General features: G+C 35.1%; 1 protein-coding gene across 1 annotated transcript in view; it reads right to left on the reverse strand.

The window, feature by feature from the left end:
• Positions 1-918: 918 nt before the first annotated feature.
• Positions 919-23,456, reverse strand: part of scarf2 (scavenger receptor class F, member 2) — a 38,178-nt gene continuing 15,640 nt past the window's right edge. Inside the window, exons 8-11 of the mRNA XM_051110670.1 lie at positions 18,567-18,681; positions 16,405-16,529; positions 5,150-5,302; positions 919-2,786 (exon numbers count right to left, since the gene is read on the reverse strand). Coding sequence (XP_050966627.1) covers positions 1,702-2,786; positions 5,150-5,302; positions 16,405-16,529; positions 18,567-18,681 — 1,478 coding nt within the window. The 3' untranslated portion in view covers positions 919-1,701. The remainder of the gene's footprint in view (positions 2,787-5,149; positions 5,303-16,404; positions 16,530-18,566; positions 18,682-23,456) is intronic.

A 23,456-nucleotide genomic window follows, 5' to 3' on the forward strand; every position in this document is an offset into this window, starting at 1 on the left:
TGTCAAATAGTTTGTTAAATGATTGAGAAGATGTAAAAAAACCTACTTTTCCCTGAAGAGTGAATATCAATAATTGTCAAAAAAAAAAAAACCTTTCATCTCACCGTCGCAAAGGGGCACCAAAACATTCGAAGGGGGCAGGGCAACTTTTAGTAAAAGGGGGCAGGGCTACTTTTAGCCAAACTAAGAACACGTATGTAAGAGCTCAATCTGTGGCCACAGGAAAAAAACATAAAAATGGCTATAACCATTTGTCCTATCAACATGAAAATTGGTATGTGCGGTCTTGTTCCTATATGCCACAAGTATCTACAAGGATATTTGCATATCTCAAAACCATGTCCATTGGCTGACGAATTTGGAGCACCGGTTAATGGAGGCCGATCGGAACTAAACATAGTGGGCCTGTTTGACACAGCCCCAAAGGTCTGAGAGAAATTAAAAAAAAATCAGCCACTGGGGGGCCAATATCGCATTTTCCAAGGTGTAAATGACTGTATGTCGCACGATATTCATATCATACGATAGAACTTCTCATTCCGGACAACTTTGCCTCTAGAACCACTGCTGTCAAATCGTTTGTTAAATGATTGAGAAGATGTAAAAAAAAAAAAAAACATACTTTTGCGAACTAGTCCTAGGGTTTCCACTTAATTTGGAAAAAAACACTGCAGTACAATTCTCTGGACTCTCTAGGCCAATAATTATCAAAGAAAATTTTAAATTTACCCTTTGGTAAGCTATAATGTGGTCGTTTAGAAAAGAGGCCTGTCCAAATTTATCCCAAATCCTATAAAGCCTAAAGGAAAACTCAAAACTTCACAAAACCTGCTGAGCATTTGCAACAGGCGATTCTAAACAAGCGTGCAAAGTTTTAAGAAGATCTGACCACAGCTGGCGCTATAACAGTCACAGACATTAAAAAACAGTATTTCTAGATTTAGGTTGTTTAAGGCTTGTTAAATAATATATTTTTTTCATATGTGCTTAAATGCCTTAAAGCGCTTGAACCCGGCAAAACATATATAAAAAAAAATGATGGGGTTCTTTCAGTCACGTTATCTGGCCTGAAAAAAAAATGCATTACCAATTATGGGTACTGTATGGGAAAGGGGAAAACTGATGTTAAGCTTCAACAGCAAGAACAGATATTTTGCAAGAAATATCATTTTAAGCTTAAAAAGCATGATGCTAGGTGAAGTATTGATGTACGTGATGAATGTGAACCAAATGACCTAGAAACCAAGCAGACAATTTCCTTCATTACATCATTTACAAGATATTGAATATACTGATAAGGCCTGAGAGAAATTAATATTGGAATCATTCTTTCTGTACCTTTTAAAGTACCTTTGGTTCAATCTTTACACCTAGGAATACAGTGCTAAATACAACCTTTCAGACACAAAAAACAATAGCATTGGAAAATCTCTCTTTGAACATGGAGTAATGCATATGTAAAACCAAGAGCATACAAAATGAGCTTATTACATCAAATTCATTTACTCTTCCTTTTTAATACTGTACAACCGACGTTGTTTTCGCTTCCAGGTCTTTAAAGAGTTAGCGAGAACCACATTCCTTCAAAATATTAAATCCTATAAGCAGCTCGTCCATAAAAAAAATCCATCCAATTCCTATATAATGTTTAATGAATGAAAAACTGTTCTCAAAAATATACGCACCAATGCGATCAAAGATCTATTTGACAATCTGAGGTGGCATAATGGCCGTCTTTGGAGTGGTTTTGCCTTCCGTCTCCAGTGTTCCCTCCTTTCCTTTCTTTCTCGGTGGTTTTTTGATGGGTGTTTTCTTTGGTGTGGCGTCTCCTTCAACTTTGGTCCCATTAACCCCTGGGCTTTTAGGTTCAGGTGTAGAGTCTGAAATGGGAGCCACCATCTTCTGGAGGTTGCTGGAGGTGGGAAGAAGGGGCTTGTTGGTCCCAGTTGCAGAGCGCTTGGTCTTTTGAGGTGGGGTGGGTTTCTCTCGGTTGGCTTGAGGTGTTGATACACCGTTGGGTCTGATGCCCACCGTGAGACCCTCGTTCCGGTTAAGGCTTTGGGTCTTTTCCTTCAGCTGAGCCGCGAGTAGCGTGGCGGCCTCAGAGTTCATGTGCGGATGCATGATCTTTGGGCTCTTGGGTGGATCTTTGTTGGTGTCGTTTGTTTTCTTATCCGAGTGGAAGTTTCCGATCTTCTTCAGGGCGTTCTGGAATGTCCCGTTGAGGTGCTCGATGGTCTCCGAAGCTTTTTGAGATCTGCTTTTGCTTGGTGATTCGGGTCCATCTGCTTTCTTACTGTCCTGGTGCTTTTCACGGTTCTTGCTTGACTTCTCCTTTGGTCGCTGCTTCTCATCCAACTTTCCAGAACTTTCCGAGTCGTTCTTTCTTTTCTCTTTTTGCGGTGACGGAGTCTGGCTTTGCTCTGTTGGGTTGGTTGCAGATGTTCCATGGATCCAGGACACCTTTGGTTTGGTGGAAGGGTCTGGAGGACGAGGTTTCGTCTTCTCTTTTGTCTTCTCCGGTGAAGTGTTGTCCTCCTCCTCTTTGGAGTATTTGGAAAGGCGGGCGACATGGGCGTAAACGGCTCCTATGGTTGACTCAGAACCACTGGTGGAGCCCTCGCTGTCTGAAGACTTCAGGAGTGGCTGCTCGCTCCCATCGTTAACGTACTGCTTCGTTGTGTCTTTGAGGGATGTGTACTCTCCTGCGTCATCGTCATTGGGGGTTAGTGGTATTTCTTGAACAGTGCTAGAGTTTTGCTTGTCACAGCACTCATTCGTAGTCTCTGAAAAATGCAAGAGAATAAAGAAAGGGTAAGTAGAAGAGAAAATTTTTTTTGGTTCTTAAACATCTCAAAAAGGAGTGAGTCAGTAGCTGGATTTCAATCCAAAGTTGTGAATTTAACTGAAATATTGCATAAAACATTTGCTAATAAGCACAGTTTCCATTCCAGTCAAACAAAATCATCACTTTCTGATAAATTGTCAATAAATATCACTAAGAAAAGTAGGAGAGGTTATGCCGTCACATAGCGCAAAGTCACATGACTTTTTTTGATACGCATGGAGGAATTCCATCTCCCATTATTCAAAAACCACCTCAAGCGAGCGTAAAAACTTTTTTTGCAAATTTAGGGATTTTCTTTCGAAAATTGCTGTTTCCATTGCTTGTTTTTGTGCGATACGTAAAATGCGTATAAAAACAGGATGATGGAAACATAGCTAGTGAGCCGATCATTAAACTGATTTATTCAAAAACATTGATTCATTCATGTACATTCATGGACTGTCTATATGAGTGAGTCAGTGAATCATTCATACAATTTATGTTTTGAAAAACACTGATTCAATCTGGAACTATGGATTCAATCATAAAAGTCGATCTTTTATGAATAATGATTAAAGCAATCATTCAACAACTTATTCGAAAACACTGATTCATTTGGAAACTAATCAATTGTTCTACTGAACCAATTAATGCAATTATGTATATTTAATTTAATTGTCAAAGCTAAATAAATAAAACATAAAATACATGGATATATTGTTTTTAGAATACAAATGATACAATATGAACTTATTTTGTATATGCTGAAAATAAACAGGTCATTAACATAAATTCTTATTGTGTTTTACTAAAATTTATCTAAAATTAAATTTTTTATTTACTACAAAACTATGCAATAAGGCATCTTTGGTCATTTTAGCCCTTGTATTTTTTATTTCAGAGGCATTTTACTCACTTTTGTTGCAGTATTGTTTTAGTATAATTTACATACAGTTATATTATTTATTAATATTTTGAATTAGTTTTTATTTTTATGTTTTAAGTTTAATAAATGTATCTGCTTTTATCATGTTATTTGTTTTTTTTTATGTATTTATGTATTTTAATTAATTCTCATTCAGTTTGTTTCAGTAATATAGTTCTTGAACACATTTTATACCAATTTGTTACCACATTTCTAGTGAGATACTGAACCCTTTCAAACAATGACTGTATGATTTTGAGATCCATCTTTTCACACTGAGAACAACTCATAACTCATATGCAACTATTACAGAAGATTCAAACGCTCACTGATGCTTCACAAGAAAACATTTGGCAATAAGAGCCGGGGGGAAAACTTTTGAATAGAATGAGGATGTGTAAATTTTTCTTATTCTGCCTAAATATCATCTTTATTTTCATTTAGTACTGCCCTTCAGAAGTTACAGAAGATACTTACATGTTTCCCAGAAGACAAAATAAGTTAAATTTATCTTGATCTTTAAATTCAAAAAGTTTTAACGCCCCGGGTCTTAATGCATCGTGTTTCCTTCTGGAGCATCAGTGAGCATTTGAACCTTCTGTAATAGTTGCACATGAGTCCCTCAGTTGTCCTCAGTGTGAAGATGGATCTCAAAATCATACAGTCACTGTTGGAAAAAGGGTTGAAATACACAAAAATGCTGAAAAACCAAAGAATTTGTGGGATCTGAAGGATTTTACTGAAGAACAGCAGGCAGTTTAACTGTTCAGCTCAAAACAAGGGACTCGTGAAAAAAATATCACTAAACTAAAAAAAAAAAAAAAAATCATTCAGGTAACAACACAGTACCCTGAACCCTAATTTCCTGGTAATTTCTGAACAAATATATATATATATATATTTTTTTTTTTTTGCAGTGACAATATAGTGTGCATTATTCATTAAATCTTAGGCTAGTAATCTTTGACTGTACTGAAATGTTTTAAAAAAACAACTAACCAAGCGTTATAATAGACATTATTATAGAAACATCTAGAATAAAATAAGGACATCTAAAGAATCTTGTATACTTTATGAAACACCACCAAAATTGCACAATAAAATGAAAGAGTTTTCCTTAAAATGCTTTTAAGGAAAGCAATCTCCAGCAGTCTCTCACACCACAGTTTATGCACAAACTATTGAGTCACATCCTGAAAGCGCTGCATCTGCTGACTTGGCCATTTATAGCATTTGCTGTTTGTATTATCTCAATGCACGTGATATACGCACCCAGAGGGCAACCATTTACCACAGAATGGGGTCATTTAATAAAATTGTCTGGAGATTTCTTAACTCCCTCATCTGTTTTCCATGTTGCACAAACAGATGGCTTATCTGCACTAGTTCCCGCTCACCTTCGTGGGGTACGCAGTAAACAGGCCCATCTTCACTCGTCTCAAAAGAAGAGAAGGACTCCTGGGACGACCATGACGGAGAAGGCTGGTCCACCACGGAGGGCGGCTCGATAATACTGTTGAAGGTGGTGTTCTCAGGATCGTGGTGGGTGACTAAGGGTTTGGACAAGGGGAAAACAAACAGAGAGGTCAGGTCAGATCACTGGAAGAAGCCTCCCTGGGTGCCACAACACACAAAGGCTCTTTGACGACATGTGTGATGATGTTAGGCTCTACAGTCTGTATTAGTGACTGACAAGGGCAAATAGTAGAGCGTGGATAATCTGTATGAAAGCCAGCATTGACAGTACATGAGTGAAACACTAGACTTCAAAGCATGCTACTGGAGTGATTGGAGAGCATGTGAAGAGATAGGAATTTACTGTGGTAAATTAAGATTTTGCGTAGGGTTAGTACTGCTAATTAGAGCTAGTTTGGTGCTGGTGGACCAACATAACCATGTTGTTCAGAAGTAAAAAAAAAATCAAGCTCAAACTGGTTTTGGTTTAACAGTTTGTAACTCCCGTGACATTATTTTTGTGAAATTACAGCACATTCCTCCCAAAAAAGTATTTTAATGAACAGCTGATGTCACATGGTCTGTTTTATTGATGTCCTTACTACCTTTCTGGGCCTTGAATGTTATAGTTGTGTTGCTGTCTATGCAGGGTCAGAAAGCTCTGGGATTTCATCTAAAATATCTAAATTTGTGTTCTGAAGATGAACAAAGGTTGCTGGAATGGCATGAGGGTGAGTAATTAATGACAAAATTTTCAAGTGAACTTAAGTAGGCTGGTGGCAAAGATCTAAAACACATGTGACCCTGGACCACAAAACCAATCTTAAGTACCACGGGTATATTTGTAGCAAAGCAGTTGACTAATATGATGCAGGGCAACAACTCCACAAATGCAGTTATGCCCTAAAATTCAAGATATTGCCCCCCAAAAAAGCCCCTGTATGTGTTTTGTCTGATATATATATATATATATATATATATATATATATATATATATATATATATATATATATATATATATATATATATATATCACACATCACACGGGCAGCATTTTGTCCTTATCTATCATGAGTTTAAATGTGATTTTATACAACAGTTCAGTAAATAAGATGTTATTATGTTACATTTTGAACATTATATTATGTGCTTTTGCTCAATTTTGCAGAGAACATATTACCTTTGAAGCCATAGCAGAATGGTTGCGTGTCTCCAAGCAACACAGCGGTGTTTAGTTTCTGAATGAATCTGTGTTTTGAACGAATCGTGTGAATCAATGATTTAAAGGCCCATTTATAAAGAGAGCTGTTTACTTCATTCCTGAATGAATCAGCTGTTTGAATGAATCAAATCAAATGAGCGAATGACTCATAAAGACATTTACCACCACCTGCTGGCAAATTTAGTTTATTTAGAGCATCATTTCATAAAAAAAATAATAAAAAAATAAAAACATTAAAAGGCTAGTTCACACAACAATGTAACAAAGTATTTTAAAGACTGTTGGTAAGCTGTTTTGGTTACCATGACTTTCATGATACGAACAAAAAAATACTGAGATGTTTCTCAAACTATCTTCTTTTATGTTTTATAGTTTACGTTAGGATGTTGCAGTCTAAATGTTTGTGTAATAAATTTTATGTTAAATCACGTAAAATATTTATTTCAAAAGCTACAATTTGTAATGTCTACTTGAAACTTTCTTGTTTAACACAAATTAAATAATCTTTTGTGGGAATTTTCAGTCAAATTTATTTTGCGATTAATTATAATAATTATTCGACACATTATGTAATTAATTAGATTAAAAATTAATTTTAATCAACTGACAGCACTACCAAAAATACATTGTATGGGTTGAAATGATCAATTTTTTTTCATGCCAAAAATCATTAGGATATTACGTAAAGATCATGTTCCATAAAGATATTTAGTAAATTTCCTACTGTAAATAAACTTTTATTTTTTGATAATAGTAATATGCATTGCTAAGATGTTGGCTAAATATTGTCCTATCCTACCAATTGGAAGCTTATTTATTCAGCTTTCGGAAAATGTATTTGTATCTCAATTTAAAAAAACTGACCCTTATGACTGGTTTTCTGGCCCAGGGCCACATACAGTATGTCATTTCAACTGATAATGTGTTTGCTGCTTTTATCAATGGCTCATAAGTGTCCAAATATAAACTGGTAACTTTTTGCCCAGTTCTCCTGCTTGTGACTTTTAGTCCTAATGAAGGTCACTGTGGTTTTCAAGAAGCTGCTTCCTTCCGCCCACTTACATGTAATGATGCATTCATGCTGACTTAGAAAAGATGGTCAGCTTGGGATTCCTGTGGTCTTCTGCTCACGTCTCCTTTCAGGAGAAACTAGAGTAGATGCTAACCACATTTTCTTGGCCTGGTTACGCCTCTCTCACACTGCTCTTTTGGCTATTTAGCCATGCAAAGCCTTCCAGGCAATCTCAGAAGATCTCTTTCAAGTCAACATGCATTCAAAATGGACTTTTTTTGCATTTTATACATGTTATGCATGATTTTTCAACTTATTCTGTCTCTGAAACAACTAAAATAAGGACATCTAAAGAATCTTGTATACTTCATGAAACACCAAAATTGCACAATAAAATGAAAGAGTTTTCCTTAAAATGCTTTTAAGGAAAGCAATCTCCAGCAGTCTTCCACACCACAGTTTATGCACACACTATTGAGTCACATCCTGAAAGCGCTGCATCTGCTGACTTGTCCATTTATAGCTTTTACTGTTTGTATTATCTCAATGCACGTGATATACGCACCCTGTCTGTGAAACAACTTTTTTTTCAGGTGACATCACCAAGTCCTTGTTGTTTGGCCCTTGTTGTATGTTTAGGATCATAACACTCATTTTCCATAATCCAGTCAAATGGATCAGACATGTTATTCCACATTTTCGCTTATTAAATGTCTAGTTTCACACTGAAATGCATCAGTTCCAGATGCAAATGAGTTTTAAATGTTTCATTGTATGGCTTCAATTACTAGTAGCTTTTATGTTTAAACTACCAGCAACAAGATTTACTGTACACAACGAAAGTTTGATTTTTAGCACTTGACAAACTGTGCTGTTTAGTTTAGTTTCTACACTCATAAAGTGAACAACACAATAACTCAAAGACTGGAAAAAATGAACTTTCATGTTGAGTTTTTGCATATGTGCTTTAGATCTAGAAAGACTAGATCTTTTGCAATCGGCTCACAGAGGGCTTCTTCCAACGTCCTCCCAGGGAGGAAAAAAAAAAGCTTTAAAAGTAAATTTGCAAAAATAAACATTTCAACAGCACATAGCAGTGAAAACCACAGAGAAATAAAACTGCATTTTTGGAGTTTTGCCTTCAATGAAACAATTTACATTCCATACTTTATTCTTTTTCCAAACAGCTGTAGATGCTGGAAGAACTTTCCCTGAAATGTCAAAGGAATATCTCCTCTCTGTATTCTGATCGTGCAGACTCATGATGCCCCTGCGGGACCATGAAATGGCATGACATACATGTTAGGAATACATGCAAACAGACTCAGTGCTGTTACTGAGCGATTTACTGACTTCAGACAACTGCTGTCCTGTCAGAGACAGAGACATAGCTGCTCTGGCAGCCCACCCTGTGCTCTACAGGGCCTTGAACAAAAGTGCATTACTGGGACGTCCCAGCTGCACTAGTCCCCACAGCTGCAGAAACTGCTCTGGTGTAGGGCAGCAGGTGGCCTGTCTCTCTGCCGCCTCTCCAGAAACATGTTTATAGACTTGAACTAAGAGAAATGTACATCAAGAGCTAAAAAGCAAGCTGTGCACAGGAACATTGTCCATGGCTTGTTCTTTACAGTGTTTCATTTCATTGGTCTCATGTATTTCATTAGTTAGATACGTGAGAACATGACCATGAATTAGGCTAGTATGGTATAGAAGTAAAACGTAAATGGATAAATCTCTCAAAAAATATGCATTTGCATAGATGTTTGCATGTCAACTCAAACAAAAAACAGAAAAGGAAAAAAAACAGGGATTTCTCAGATTCTTTGCATTGCTGTTCAAACGCTGTTGATGCCAATGGTGAATAAAAAGTATAAAAGAACAGTATTTATTCAAAATAGAATTTTTTTTAACAATGTAAGTCTTTACTATCACTTTTTAACAATTTAACACATACTTGGTGAATAGAAGTATGAATTTCTTTTAAAGAAAGAGAAAAAAATTACTGATGCCAAACTTTGAATGGTAGTGTATGTTGTTACAAAAGATTTCTATTTTAAATAAATGCTGTTCTCTTTATATATATATATATATATATATATATATATATATGTATATATATATATATAAATGAATATATATATATATATAATAAGTGTGTGTGTGTGTGTGTGTGTATATATATATATATGTTTCCGAGTGACATTGATGACTGAGTAATGATGCTGAAAATTCAGCTTTGCATCACAGAAATCAATTCAATTTTAGAGTCTATTAAAATAAAAAACACACTTTTAAATTGCAATAATATTTCACAATATTACTGTTTTATCTCTCTTTTTAATCAAACACAGCCTTAATGAGCAGAAAAGGCTATTAAAAAACGTTTAAAATCTTACTGATTCCAAACTTTTGAACGGCAGTGTAATTTTCATGAAGTTTAAGCACCCACTTCCTATTTAATGCGTCCAGATGTTTTACTTTATGTATTTATTTATTTATTATTTCCTTTATTCACAATAGTGATGTTTGGATAGATAAAACTACAGAGTGTTCAATGTACCATATTATTGTAATTTCAAATAAATTTGTATTTTTTTTTAAATCGGTATTTTATCAAATTCAGTACAAGTTCATTACAATATATATAGTTATATTCATATCATATAATATAATAAATGGTTTATATATATATATATATATATATATATATATATATATATATATATATATATATATATATATATGGTTGCAATTTGTAAAATTGTGATTTGTTTAATTTTATAAAATATAATTTAAATATCTGACAATATGGTAGTGGGAATTTGGGAGGAAATGTTGTGATGGGCCTAAAAAAGGCAATGTTTTCTTTTTCTTTGAGCAAAATATAATTTTTTTATTTCCTTCTGTTTTAGGAGTGAAATATGAGCCGGACACGTTCTTGACAGGTATTGTGAGAAGGATCCAAATACAGCTGTTTGATTTGAAACACATTGACTGTAGCAATGTTTTTCCTAAACTAACTAAATCATGGAGAGACAGAATGTAGGTCACAAGGAGATGAAGGGGTAAACATTTTCATTCTTTTTTTCTTTCTTTCTTTCTAAATCTGTCATTGCCAGCTATAGTATGAGTAAAAAGGTCTCTGTGGTAAATTTGGTCACTTCCTGTCTGAAGAACCCCCCTGCCCCCCACTCGCTCTCCTAAGAGGGTAAAGTTACGAAAAAGTGGGGGAAGAAAAGAAAGGGAAAAAATAGCAGACCTCACTGCTGCAGCCGGCCAATGAGAATAGCAGAACCGCTGGCTTACAGCAGGAAAAGGAAGAAGAGGAAAAAGAAGGAAAAAGAGTGATATTTTCATCCAGCTCCTCCCATTAAGTAAAGAGACGGAGGGGGTTGGGAAAAGAAATGGGGTCGACGTTACATCTGCGTTTGCTTTCAGTTCTCCATCTCGTATGTTATCGCAAAACCCCAATTGTTTACCAATCAAGAGTGAGCGTGAAAAGAAACGTTTTGTATTTGATTTTGGAAGTCATTTAACACTGTTTGATTTGTCAGATGAAAGACGCTTCACATGCATTCTCACTCAATTTTCTCATAAAGTCTGAGGATGAAAGGGCCGGTTTGTGTTCGAGAACAGCTAAAGTGCCATCTTCTTGTTGCATTTTACTACTTGCTTGCTTGTTCTTTGTTGTCTATCCAGGGTTGCACAGCTTGAGGGGTTTTATTGAAACAATCTGCAGGCCATACTTGACCCTAAACAACAGTGACACTGTTTTACAGAGGATTTTTCTTTACTCTGTTCTGATGGCAGTGACTCTTAACTTATGTAATGTGGTAAATTTGCGTGGAAGCACGTGTCTTATGGAGGACAGCATGGCTCTGGGCTTTCTCTCGGTCATTAAATAGCTAAATAGTGCTCACCCGTGACCACCCGTGACCGCCTGTTACCAATACACTGGGGTATTGTGTGTTTTAATTAAAACTGTGCCATCTATGTTCTTTGTAAAACCAGAATTCAGCTCTCGTTCCCCTGATTCTGACCTGGATTTTTGCTTGTGGTTTAGAGATGACCCATGATCCAAGTGGTTGTTTTGAAGACTTAAGACACATAAAATGTGACATTCTGACAAATTATACTAGGGCTTTTCTCCAAACTTTTTTCTCTCCATTTTTGCTTTAAGTCTTTCAGTCAACTGGTGTTTTGGTGATTTTTAGTGGATCTACAAAGTCAGTTCTCCTTAAGTTCACATAGGTGTCTTAGCACACCAACCAAAGGTGTGGAAAATCACATTAACTATAAACATTTTACACATTTATACATATTTTATTTTATTTTCATTTTAAACAGGTTATCTATTGTTTTATCATATAAAAACTAACAAGCTGCTTTTTGTGAAATGTTTTGCTTTAGAACAGACTGTCTTTTAAATGGCACTTATTATTATTATTATTATTATTATTATTATTATTATTATTTAATGCAGTGACATTCAGACAAATTCAAGGTGTTCAAATTCAAAAATTATGTATAATCATTTGCTCTCACATCTTATATAGCAAAATGTTAACTTAGATCTGATTGCAATGTGTCAACTTTGTACAGTCGAAGTCAAAAGTTTACATTTGCAGAATTTGCAAAATGTTACATTTTACCAAAATAAGAGGGATCATACAAAATGCATGTCATTTTTTTTTTTATTTAGTTCTGACCTGAATAATATATTTCATATAATAGACGTTTTAGAAATCCACACGAGAAAATAAGTTGAATTTATAAAAATGACCCCGTTCAAAAGTTTACATACACTTGATTCTTAATACTGTGTTGTTTCCTATAGTGTAGTATTTTTGTGTATTTGAACCTTTCCAACAATGACTGAATGATTTTGAGATCCATCTTTTCACACTGAGGACAACTGAGGGACTCATATGCAACTATTACAGAGTGGGGGGTAAAAACTTTTTGAATTTGAAGATATGGGTAAATTTGTACTTATTTTGTCTTCTGGAAAATATGCAAGTATCTTCTGTAGCTTTTGAAGGGCAGTACTAAATGCAAATAAAGATGTTATTTAGGCAAAATAAGAAAAATGCACACAACTTCATTCTGTTCAAAAGTTTTCACCCCCTGGCTCTTAATGCAAAGTGTTTCCTTCTGAAGCATCAGTGAGCGTTTGAACCTTCAGTAATAGTAATATCAGGAACAGCGGGACAACTCATTGACAATTATCACTGAGAAAAAGAAAAACAAAACACAGCTGTGGATCATTCAGGTAACAACACTGTATTAAGAATCAAGTGTATGTATACTTCTGAGTCATTTTTATAAATTCAAGTTTTTTATGTGAAATATCTTATTCAGGTCTGTACTAAACAAAAAAATAACATGCATTATTTTAGTAAAATAATTAACATTTTGCAGATTCTGCAAAGTGTATGTAAATTATTGACTTTTGAAGTGTAAAAGACATTTAAGTATTTGAGTTAAATAATGGTTTGTTCCCAACAACATTGATGTATAACTTCAGAAGACTTGAAATAGAAATGCATGGGTTCGAGGGAAAATTTGATGGTCCTTTTTTTTGTTGTTTTGGGAACTTGTCATCCCCAGTATGAAAAACAGCAGCTTCTGCATTTAGTTAAAATTGTCTGTTGTTTTCCACAGGTTGAGGGTGAGTAAATGATGACAGAGCTTTTATTTTTGTGTCAGCTTTCCCTTAAAAGTGAATCATTCAGATGTGGAAAGCACAGTTTATTCGATGTGAGTTGGTGTAGTTATTTGACCTCTTTTATTTATGCATGCTAAAGCAAAACAGCTGTAAAGCTCCACAGCAAAACTAACCCACATTTTTCTATATATAAAAAAACAGTTCACTTTATTTAGTGTTCGGCCGTGCTAACTTAAGTATGCCATGCCTTTACGATTTGGTCTCTCAGACCAATGCCCAAAATGAATATCACAAACAAACTTCCATGAAAAGTATAATATGCTTTCATGGCCACTTTAATATTCCCTCCTGGCAGCCGCAGCCAATACAGTTCCCCAACCACAAGAACTCTACACAGGGGTTCCATCCTGGCAAAAACAGAGGAGTCTTTGATTGGGGAACAGTCAGCTCCCAGCCGTCTGTTTTAACAAGAAATAGGGAAATGAGGGGAGAAATGCAGGGAATAAGAAAACGAATGTCTGTTTGGGTACAGATTAATAAGGACTCGAGGCTTCACAGGGAGCCAAGGGAAATAAAACGTGCACCCAAAGCATTCCATTCAGATGAAACCCTAAAGACTTTGTTTGGGTCAACGCAGAGCGCTTTTCAATCCGACTGAAGCTCTTAACCAGTAGCAGCACAAAAGGGAATTGATTAAATTGATTCCTTCCAAACAGGTTCCCAAAACCCCCCCGTCTGCCAATGGTGAGATAAACGGAGAGCCCTGCCCCAAACTCACGCCAATAGTTGAGCCAGAAGTTGATTTGAAAGCACCACAAAGGAAATGATTTACGTAAAGTACCAAAAATGACACCGTTTCATAATTTACTCATCCTCATAGTGTGGAACATAAAAAAGAAAGATATTTTGAAAAATGTCCCAGTTTATTTTTGCCCATACAGTGGAAGTCAGTGGGGTCCAGTGTTGTTTGGTTCCCATCATTTTTCAAAATACCTTCTTTTCGTGAGGATGATTAAAAGGATAGTTCATCCATAATTTACAGTTAAGTTAAAAAAAACTGGTGTTGTTCTTTTGGCGTATGCCCTTTTTTCTTTTTCATACCATGGAAGGAGAAATTTAAAGAAATGTCCTGCTCTCACTTGTCTATATAATTGGAGTGAACAGTGACTAGGATAAAGCTTTATTAAAAAAAAGATGCAAAAGTATCACAGATTAGCCCAATGTAAAACGTCATTCCGAACGGTGTGGAGGTGGGGTACAACGGGGCTAAAGGCACATCTTATTTCTTAAGATGTGCCTTTAGCCCCGTTAAAATGTCGTTTAAAGCACCTAAAATGTATAATTGCAGAAAATATATATACATTTGTATTGAACATTTATGTAGCAACAGATTTTGTGACAATAAATCGTACAAGTCGTTTATTTTGACCACGATCACCAGCATGTGCACCAACATGCACACAGTATTTTTTTTTTTTTTTGTCTAGGTTTAGATGTCTAAGTTAATGCTTGTTCAAAACAATCACTTTAGCAAAGTTTGTACTATTTTCTGCTTATTTTGAAAAATAAAATGATTAATTTTTGTTCAATAATATTGTCAATAAAATTTGTTAATATAGAATTTTTTTTTTAAATATAGAAGAAAAAACATTTAAAAAGTAAAGATTCTGAAAGCACTGAAGAAGATCTCATAATAATTTAATATAGATGTAACAACAAGTGATTTTTTTTATTATGATATAATATTAATGTTATTGTTTTTAAATATGATGGTTTCTTTCGAAGCATGGTGATTATCTCTAAGTATATGATATTTACCATCTGAATCTAACCATGTCGTGTCAACAAATGGAAATGTCAGCCATCTATTAATTATCATGTTAATTATTGTGCCTTTTAGATCAAGTTAGCACAGAATCAACTTGCGAAGCAGCCTGCGATCGCGTCAAAGATTGGACAAATTTGTACGTGCATCTTGAAAAGCAAATGTTTTAGAAAGTGCTTCACCACATTTTTGTGCCATCTAGTGGTTTAGAGGAAAATAATATCGAAGGCACATTGTACCCCATGGTGCCTTTAGCCCCATTGTACCCTATACGATAGGGTTTGGTGTGAAACAAAAATAATTATTTTTTGAAAATTCTGTCGTTTGTTTCTGTGCACAATTGCACGTTCATGAGGCTCTATTAGCATTGCATTTCACTCCAACTTGCCTGTGAAAAGCAAGCATTCTGAGAAATCAAAACTGTGGAAAAATGCGGGAAAAAAAACAATCCATCTACTCCCTTCTCTGAGGTCAATATATCTGTTGTGTTCATTGCAACCGTTAGCAGATGGTCATCAGACAAATTCTTGTTTTGAGATATTTCGTGATAACTCAGTGAAGAAAGTACATGGTTTTTTTTTTCAGTCTTGTATTTCATGTTATGTTTTTATGGTAACACTTTAGAATACAGTTCCGTCATTAATGAATAACTACACAGGAACAAATGACTAATGCACTATTAACATTCCAGTAACTACCATTAACTAACAAGAAACTGATTAACGAATCAGTAAGTCAGCACTCAGTTGAACGTGGTAGTTCACTATTAGCTAATCAGTTACTATTTTTTTTTTTTATATCTCCTAGAGAACAACTAAGAACTACTATATACATGTTCATAATTAAGGTAAATAATGCAAAATGTATAATTAATTCTAAAGTGAAGATCATGGTAACCCACTAGTAATGACTCAGGTATTACCAAATACTTCAGAAGGAAGTACTAACTATTACTAATTATTAGAGGCTTTCACTTCACATTTCTTAATTTTTTTTCCTTATTTGAACACCACCTGGGTGAGTAAATGATAGGTTAATTTTCATTTTTGGAAATTTTGACATTAACATTGCATGGCCACTCATTGGTTTTATCGGTGCCTTAAATGTTTTTAATGTGTTTAACTGTTAAAAACATCACTTGAGGCCATCTAGATGAACCAGAAAGCATTCCGTCTGCACATTAAATTAGGTTTGAAAAGTTTTCTTAGAAAAATAACGGTTTGGCTTACCAACATATAAAAACTGACGCTGTCTGTTTAGGTTAAAGGAGATTTGCATCAAAATATGCTCTGAGAGGAAAATATGTCACTAATATACTTGTTAAATATGCTGTTTTTGTTAAACCATTGAAGACTAAACATCAGGCACATCATATTAGGTGCGTCTTTCATCTGTTGCACGGATCTGTTTAGTCATGTCAGAATGACCTAAACAATATGTAATTTTAGATGATGGAAAATGAAGACATACCAACAACTTTGGGTAATTTCTGTCTCCTCAGAGGGATTCTGGGGAGTTTGGTGCTGATTCGACTGAATCCGCCGCAGAGGATTATTTTGGCCTTCTTGCTGTTGGTGGAGTTTTCCTGGTCAGGGCTGAAAGAGGAAGGGTGATGTTAGACCAACATTACACTGACTAGAAATGGATTGCATATTGTGGATGTGTGTTAGTGTAGATCGATTGCCTTCTAGCATAAACTGCATAGATATGATGTTCAAATGAAGAAGAAATGGAGGGATTCAATGCCTTACGGACAAACTGAGAAAAATCTAGGCTCAGTTGGTCTTACGTTCTGTAGTTTTCCAGCCATTTAGAAAAGGTGGAAAGTTTAAGAAAACAGCCGACTGTGATTTCTAGAACACGAGAGTCTTGAGTTTTCCCGACTGACTGCGGAGAACAGAAGAGGCTTTCACTTCAGCGAACTGTGAACAATTCTGATGACAGGCTTTGTTAAAAGATGATTTTTGCCAGGGGTGTAAGAACAGAGCACATTTGAGGGAGACTCAAAGGCCACATTTACACCATCTATGCAGAATATGTCTGTCAGTCTAGTTGTACAGCACCAAATACAGTGGTGTTCACACAGTTTATACAGTATGAGCAGAACCACTCTAGACTAGATGTTTAAAGCTGTTGTGTTATGAGGAAACTTTAAAGATGTGATTAATCTCGATATATATATATATATATATATTTTTTTTTTTTTTTGAGCTAATCATCATATTGTTAAATTTCTGAAGGATAATGTAACACTGAAGACTGGAGTAATGATGCTGAAAATGTAGCTTTGCATCACAGGAATTCACAATTTCTTATGATTTCTATTGCGTGACAGGGGAAAAGGCAACGAAGAAAGTCTTTTTAAAGTTTTTTTTTTAAGTTGCACTCTCGACATATATTAATCTATTACTTTTCCTACCTAATATATATCACAAAAATATGGTAAAATATCTATTTAGGAGTCTTAGACCTTTCCAACGATGTATAGTTTGTCATGATTAGATTAGGATTTATTTGTAATACAGTGAAGTAAACTTAGGAGTCCCACGTGGGAGACGGTGACAGTTAAAGGGTTAAAATTAGTACAATTTTTACTGTATTTTTGATCAAATAAATGCAACCGTGGTGAGCATAAGACCCAAACTTTCAAACTGGAGTGTGTTTGAGTTTAAAATAGTATTGAGAATTGGGGAAGGGGTATATCTTACACTCTCAATACTTTTTTTTTTTTTTTTTTTTTTTATTTAGTTACTTTTCTTTTTAAGTTTAAAAGTGTATTATGCAAGTTCTATTTTATTCAAAGTAGTTCTTCCTCATACTCGTTACTGGTTTAGCCAAGTTTTGACATCAAACTACTAAAAAAATGAAGGCATCCTATTTACAAATGATTGGAATTTATTAATATACATGTTTACCTATCAAACCTGAAGTTTATAAAGCATTTGCGAGTTCAGAGAGAGTTCTGAAAGTCCATCTTACATGCAAATTACTATTTGCTACTAAATATACTAAATATTTGTGAAAATGTCATGAATGAGGACTAATGTTTGTATTTTTCTAAAATCTGTAAATAACCTTATATAGTTGTCTTTGCATATTAAACGATTAGTTCACTTCCAGAATAAAAAATTTCCTGATAATTTAATCACCCTCATGTCATCAAAAGATGTTCATGTCTTTCTTCAGTCGTAAAGAAATGAAGGTTTTTGAGGAAAACATTCCAAGTTTTTTCTCTGTATAGTGAACAAGCATTTGTAGAAATATGTATTTTTTCTTGTTTTTTAGTAAATGACAGATTGTTTTGTTAGATAACACCCTTATTCCTCGACTGAGATAGTGTAGAGCCCTTTGAAGCTGCATTGAAACTGCAATTTGGCCTTCAACCCTTTGATTCCCATTGAAGTCTACTATATTGAGAAAAATCCTGGAATGTTTCCCTCAAAAACCTTTTTTTTTTTTCGACTGAGGAAAGAAAGACATCAACATTTTGGATGACATGGGGATGACAAAATTATCAGGAATTCTTTATTCTTTTAAACTGTAACTGGAGAAAGTATTTCAGCCTTTTTCTTCAGAAGGCTGGGACTTACTGGGAACTGGATTGTGAAACTATAGTATTGATTTCTACTTACTTGCGGTTGTTTTTGTTGCTACAGAGAAAGCAGCAGCACAGCAGAGAGAGAAGAACCACCAGCAGGAACGTCACCAGTGTTCCCGCAGCTATTACTCCCATCCGCTGATTAGGATCTAAAAGAGAAAGTGAGACAGAAGGCGAGTGTAAAGTTTGCAATTTAACACGGAACTCACATGTGTATTCAGTTGTTTCATGTAACACAGCCTTTTTCAAGAGAAATGGAGGCTGTTCAGTGGAAACATGGCAGCAGTAGGAGACCAAAGATCAAATGAGGTGTGCAGAACAAGTGAAACCTTCTTAGATGCTCAAAGTTTAAGAAATAATTGGAATCTGAAATAGGGGATAATGTATAGCACGGGACAGGATGTAAGACTATGAACACTTAGCAAATAAATAAGAATACTGAAAAAAAATATTAGACAAGAAATTAGTTAATTAGGTTAATTACAGTTCAGTGGTGAAACAATAATGCAGTGATACTGAAGATAACCTAGTTTAAAGATCTTGCAGCATGCCACAATTGACCAAATCAAGCTTTCTAGAAATCTGTGTAATAAGTTTAAATATTTATAATTAATACTAAGAATAAGTTCATGTTTTAATTTCAAAATTGAATTTATTGCTGTAGTGAAAAATACATTTATTTTATACTTATGTACTTAAAAAATACCCTGCAATAGTACTTTTAGTATACTAAACCGGTATATTTAAAGTCTGCTAATTTGGAACAGCTAATTTGTGCTTAATGCACTTTAACTGTGTGGAGGTAGTGCTGAAGTCCAACTAAAGATACATACTTAAGTCTATTTGATTGTGCTAAGTGGAACTATTGCATGTATACTTTAGGTACACTTTAAATATTTTGCATTTGAAGGCCGATATTATTTAAAGATCACCATTCTCATCAATAGTGACATTAAAACATATTTTCGGCTTAATATTAAGAAATGTACATCGTGCACAAATAGTACTCCAAATGAAGTTTAATTATAACTTTTTATAATTTTTATATCAGTAAGTTTCAAGCGATGTCAGTAAATAGGTTAACAGACTTGAACTATACTTAGTGTAAAATAAATCCATTTTAAATCTATTACTTTTTTAGCAGAGCGCACATGGCATTTCACATTAAACAGCTTTTAAATTAAGGAAAAATATACAGAAGTTAACCAAATCCGCTCATGCAAAAAGCAGATTATTTGGCACGCACGGCAAATGTTAAGGAGTTTTTAAAGAGAAATAACAGAGTGAAAATTAATGATCTTTAAAAGTACCCAGCAGAATGCTGAGCAACTGATCAATCAGAATCAAGAGCTGTGTAGTAATTTCAAATATTTTCATGTTAGATTATGTTAGATTAAACTGCTTTTAATTTTTTTTAAAATTTGCCTGCTAAAGAACATCATACAGAAATGAACCAAAATGTCCTTGCAATTGCAGTTCAAAAGTTTAAGAGCTAGCAGTTGTGTCCTGTGAGATGCAGGATGTCTGCCAGTGGCTTCTTTGCATCTGTTGCCAACAGGCATTATCACTGGAGCATAAAGTGTGGCCATTTGGCTCTTCCGTTCATAAACAAAGACAATGTTGAGACGCTTAATTTGGCACTAGTGAAAATGAAGAATTTCAGCTGTTGGATGCACCATATTTTTTTTGTCTGGATCATCCAAGGCCGGTTATTAGTTCAGTTATATATACAAAAATAATTAGTGGCCTTGGATGATCCAGACAAAAATGCATCTAACATGTTATGTAACTACTTATGTTAACTGCAAAAAAGTCCAAAAGTGAAACTTAATGTAAACCTAGATAAACAACTTGTAAACTTAATAATTAAGGGGATGTAAACTTTTGAACCGGGTGATCAGAAGTTTACATCCCCAGATTCTTAAAGGGGTCATCGGATGCCCATTTTCCACAAGTTGATATGATTCTTTAGGGTCTTAATGAAAAGTCTCTAATATACTTTGATTTAAAAAATTCTCAATGGTTTCATTCTAAGGGGTTGTTCCTTTAAATGCTAATGAGCTCTGCTCACCCCGCCCCTCTCTTCTCTCTGTGGAATGACGAGCTTGTTTACTTTAGCTGCATTTAGCCGTGTTTAGGAGCTAAACTTCCTAACTAGCACGTTATAAGGAAAGGCGATTGCAAAGATTCATTAAAAAAACGCTTATACACACTTCTGCTGTAAGTGAAGCTTGATCACGAATGATTCGCGCAAACATAGACGGATATATGTAGATCGGGAGGTGCATTCCCTTCACAAACAAATGTAATCCTCTGCATCTTCAGCGGCTCAGATGTCAGGAGTAAGTGACGACCACTATGTTCATTATTACATCCAGCAACACAACACCTCAATCGCTCAATCAGAGATATTCTTGTCTAACTTACATCCCTGCACCAGCATCAAGACAATGGAGGTGGCACTGTTACAGCTGGTCTGAGGTAAGACACTCATGTCAATCAACTATCGTGGGAGCGGCCTCTGTCTGTGTGACGGCACACCGACAGGCATCTGAGAACGGCTCGATTTGAAAAAGGGGATATTATGTTTACAGCTAAATTAAAAACTACTGCGTGGACTTTTATCATTGTAGGGTACATTTGTACATACACTGCCAACACACATTAATGTTCAAACAACATGAAAAAGTGAAGTTTGCATCCGAATACCCCTTTAAAACTGTGTTGTTACCTGAATGATCCACAGCTGGATTTTTTTTGTTCACGAGTCCCATGTTTGTCTTAAATAGTTAAACTTCCCGCAGAAAAATCCTTTATATCCCACAAATTATTTGGTTTTCCAGCATTTTTGTGTATTTGAACCCTTTCCAACGATGACTTGTTTGGTTTTGAGATGCATCTTTTCACACTGAGGACAACTGAGGGACTCATATGCAACTATTACAGAAGGTTCAAACGCTCAATGATGCTCCAGAAGGAAAAACCATGTATTAAGAGCCAGGGGTGAAAACTTTTGAACAGAATGGAGATATGTACATGTCTGACTCTGACAGAAGAACACGATGGCTAACTATCCCTTTCCTCTTTGACTTTAACCCTGAAAATAGTTATGAGATATGATATGTGCATAAGAAGGAATTGGTCATTTAAATCTTCAAATCCAACAAGTTTTCAACCCCCCAGCTCTTAATGCATTGTTTTTCCTTCTGAAGCATCAGTGAGTGTTTGAACCTTCTGTAATAGTTGCATATGAGTCTCTCAGCTGTCCTTAGTGTGAAAAGATGGCTCTCAAAATCATACAGTCATTGTTGGAAAGGGTTCAAATAAATAAAATGCTGGAAAACCAAAGATTTTGGACCTAAAAAAAAAAAAAAAAACAGCAGCCAGTTTAACTGTTCAGGACAAACAAGGGACTCATGAACAACTATCACTAAACAAACAAAAACTTCTTAGAGACACGCAGCTTTTCACTTCACAAGACATTAATTGGTGGGCTAGATTACTTGTGGATTCTGTGATGTTTTTATCAGCTGTTTGGATTCTGACGGCACCCATTCACTGCAGAGGATCCATTGGTGAGTAAGTGACGCAATGTTACATTTCTCCAAATCTGTTCTGATGAAGAAACAAACTTCTACAGTTTGGATGGCCTGAGGGTGAGTTTCAGCAAATGTTCATTTTTAAATTAACTATTAATTTTATTCCCCTCATAATACTACTTGTGTAAACATTTGCTTCTCAAAAACCAACTGAAAACACTTAAAGCATAACAACTGATGACAACCTATTTGACTCTTTGATTTGTACTGTAGATTCAGTCTGGGTGTAGTGTGGGGTGTGGGCACATCCACACATGTCCTGAAAGCGCAGCTGCGTTCGAGGAAGGCCTCATTGAGGTCGGCCACGGTGACATCATTACTGCCTTTACTTGGGTCCCTGTGAAACCTCTGCTGACCCACACCTTTCCTCATTACTGTCTCTCTCTCTCTCTCTCTCTTCCTGTAGTATTTCTCTCAGCTGTGTGAAACAACCTCGGCTCTCACTAACTCGACCAGCAGGCAGGAAAAGAGCCAAAAAACACAGCCGTAAAAATAAGACACCACTCTGGAAACACCATCAGGGCCGCCATGTTAAACTGCTGCTGTCTACTGCAGTGACCTACATAGTGAGGACTACGCAGACATGTTACCAATAGCAACTGTGTTTTTATTTGCCTGCACAACAAGTTCCTCATAGATTTTTGAAGAAAAACGAATTATTTTTAATTCTGGAATAGAAGATTATACTGCATTAAAGTTAATGAACTTTATAAATGCACTCCTAGAGTGAAGAGTAGTAAGTAATGACTTGAATTTTGTGTCTGTGTCTCACGCAAAGCAATCAAATTCCTTTGACAAGCCCACAAATCATATGTACTGCCAAAAATACATCTATGTTTTTTATCAGCATCCTAGCTGACAATTTTATGTTCTGGGAATGTTAGGAAAATGTTTTTATTAGGTTTTGAGTGATTTTAAGTGTGATTTTCCGTGATTATTCAAATAGTTTGGAAAACAGCATTTTTTTTTTTGTAAAAATATATTAAGTTTGATAAAATAAATGTATAATACAATCAGACTTGTTTTCAGAGAATATAACATGGAAATAAATGTATTTTACTTATCCCATTGTAATATATTTAGTACTGTTTTAAGCATAAACCTTACAAAATGTTTGCTTAACAAGACAAAAATTACTTGTGAGTGGGGTAAGAAAAATATGGTAACACTTTACTTAAAACTTTTATATAAAATGCAAAAGTAATTATAATGCATTAATTATGCCTTGTAATACATCTTTTAATGCGTTGTATGATCCCAATTATTGAATCCACAGTTATACTACATAGACTACCAGTCAAAAGATTTTTAATGTTTTTTTTTGA

This window comes from Labeo rohita, chromosome 5 (genome assembly GCF_022985175.1).
Source record: "Labeo rohita strain BAU-BD-2019 chromosome 5, IGBB_LRoh.1.0, whole genome shotgun sequence".
Taxonomy (NCBI): Eukaryota; Metazoa; Chordata; class Actinopteri; order Cypriniformes; family Cyprinidae; genus Labeo; species Labeo rohita.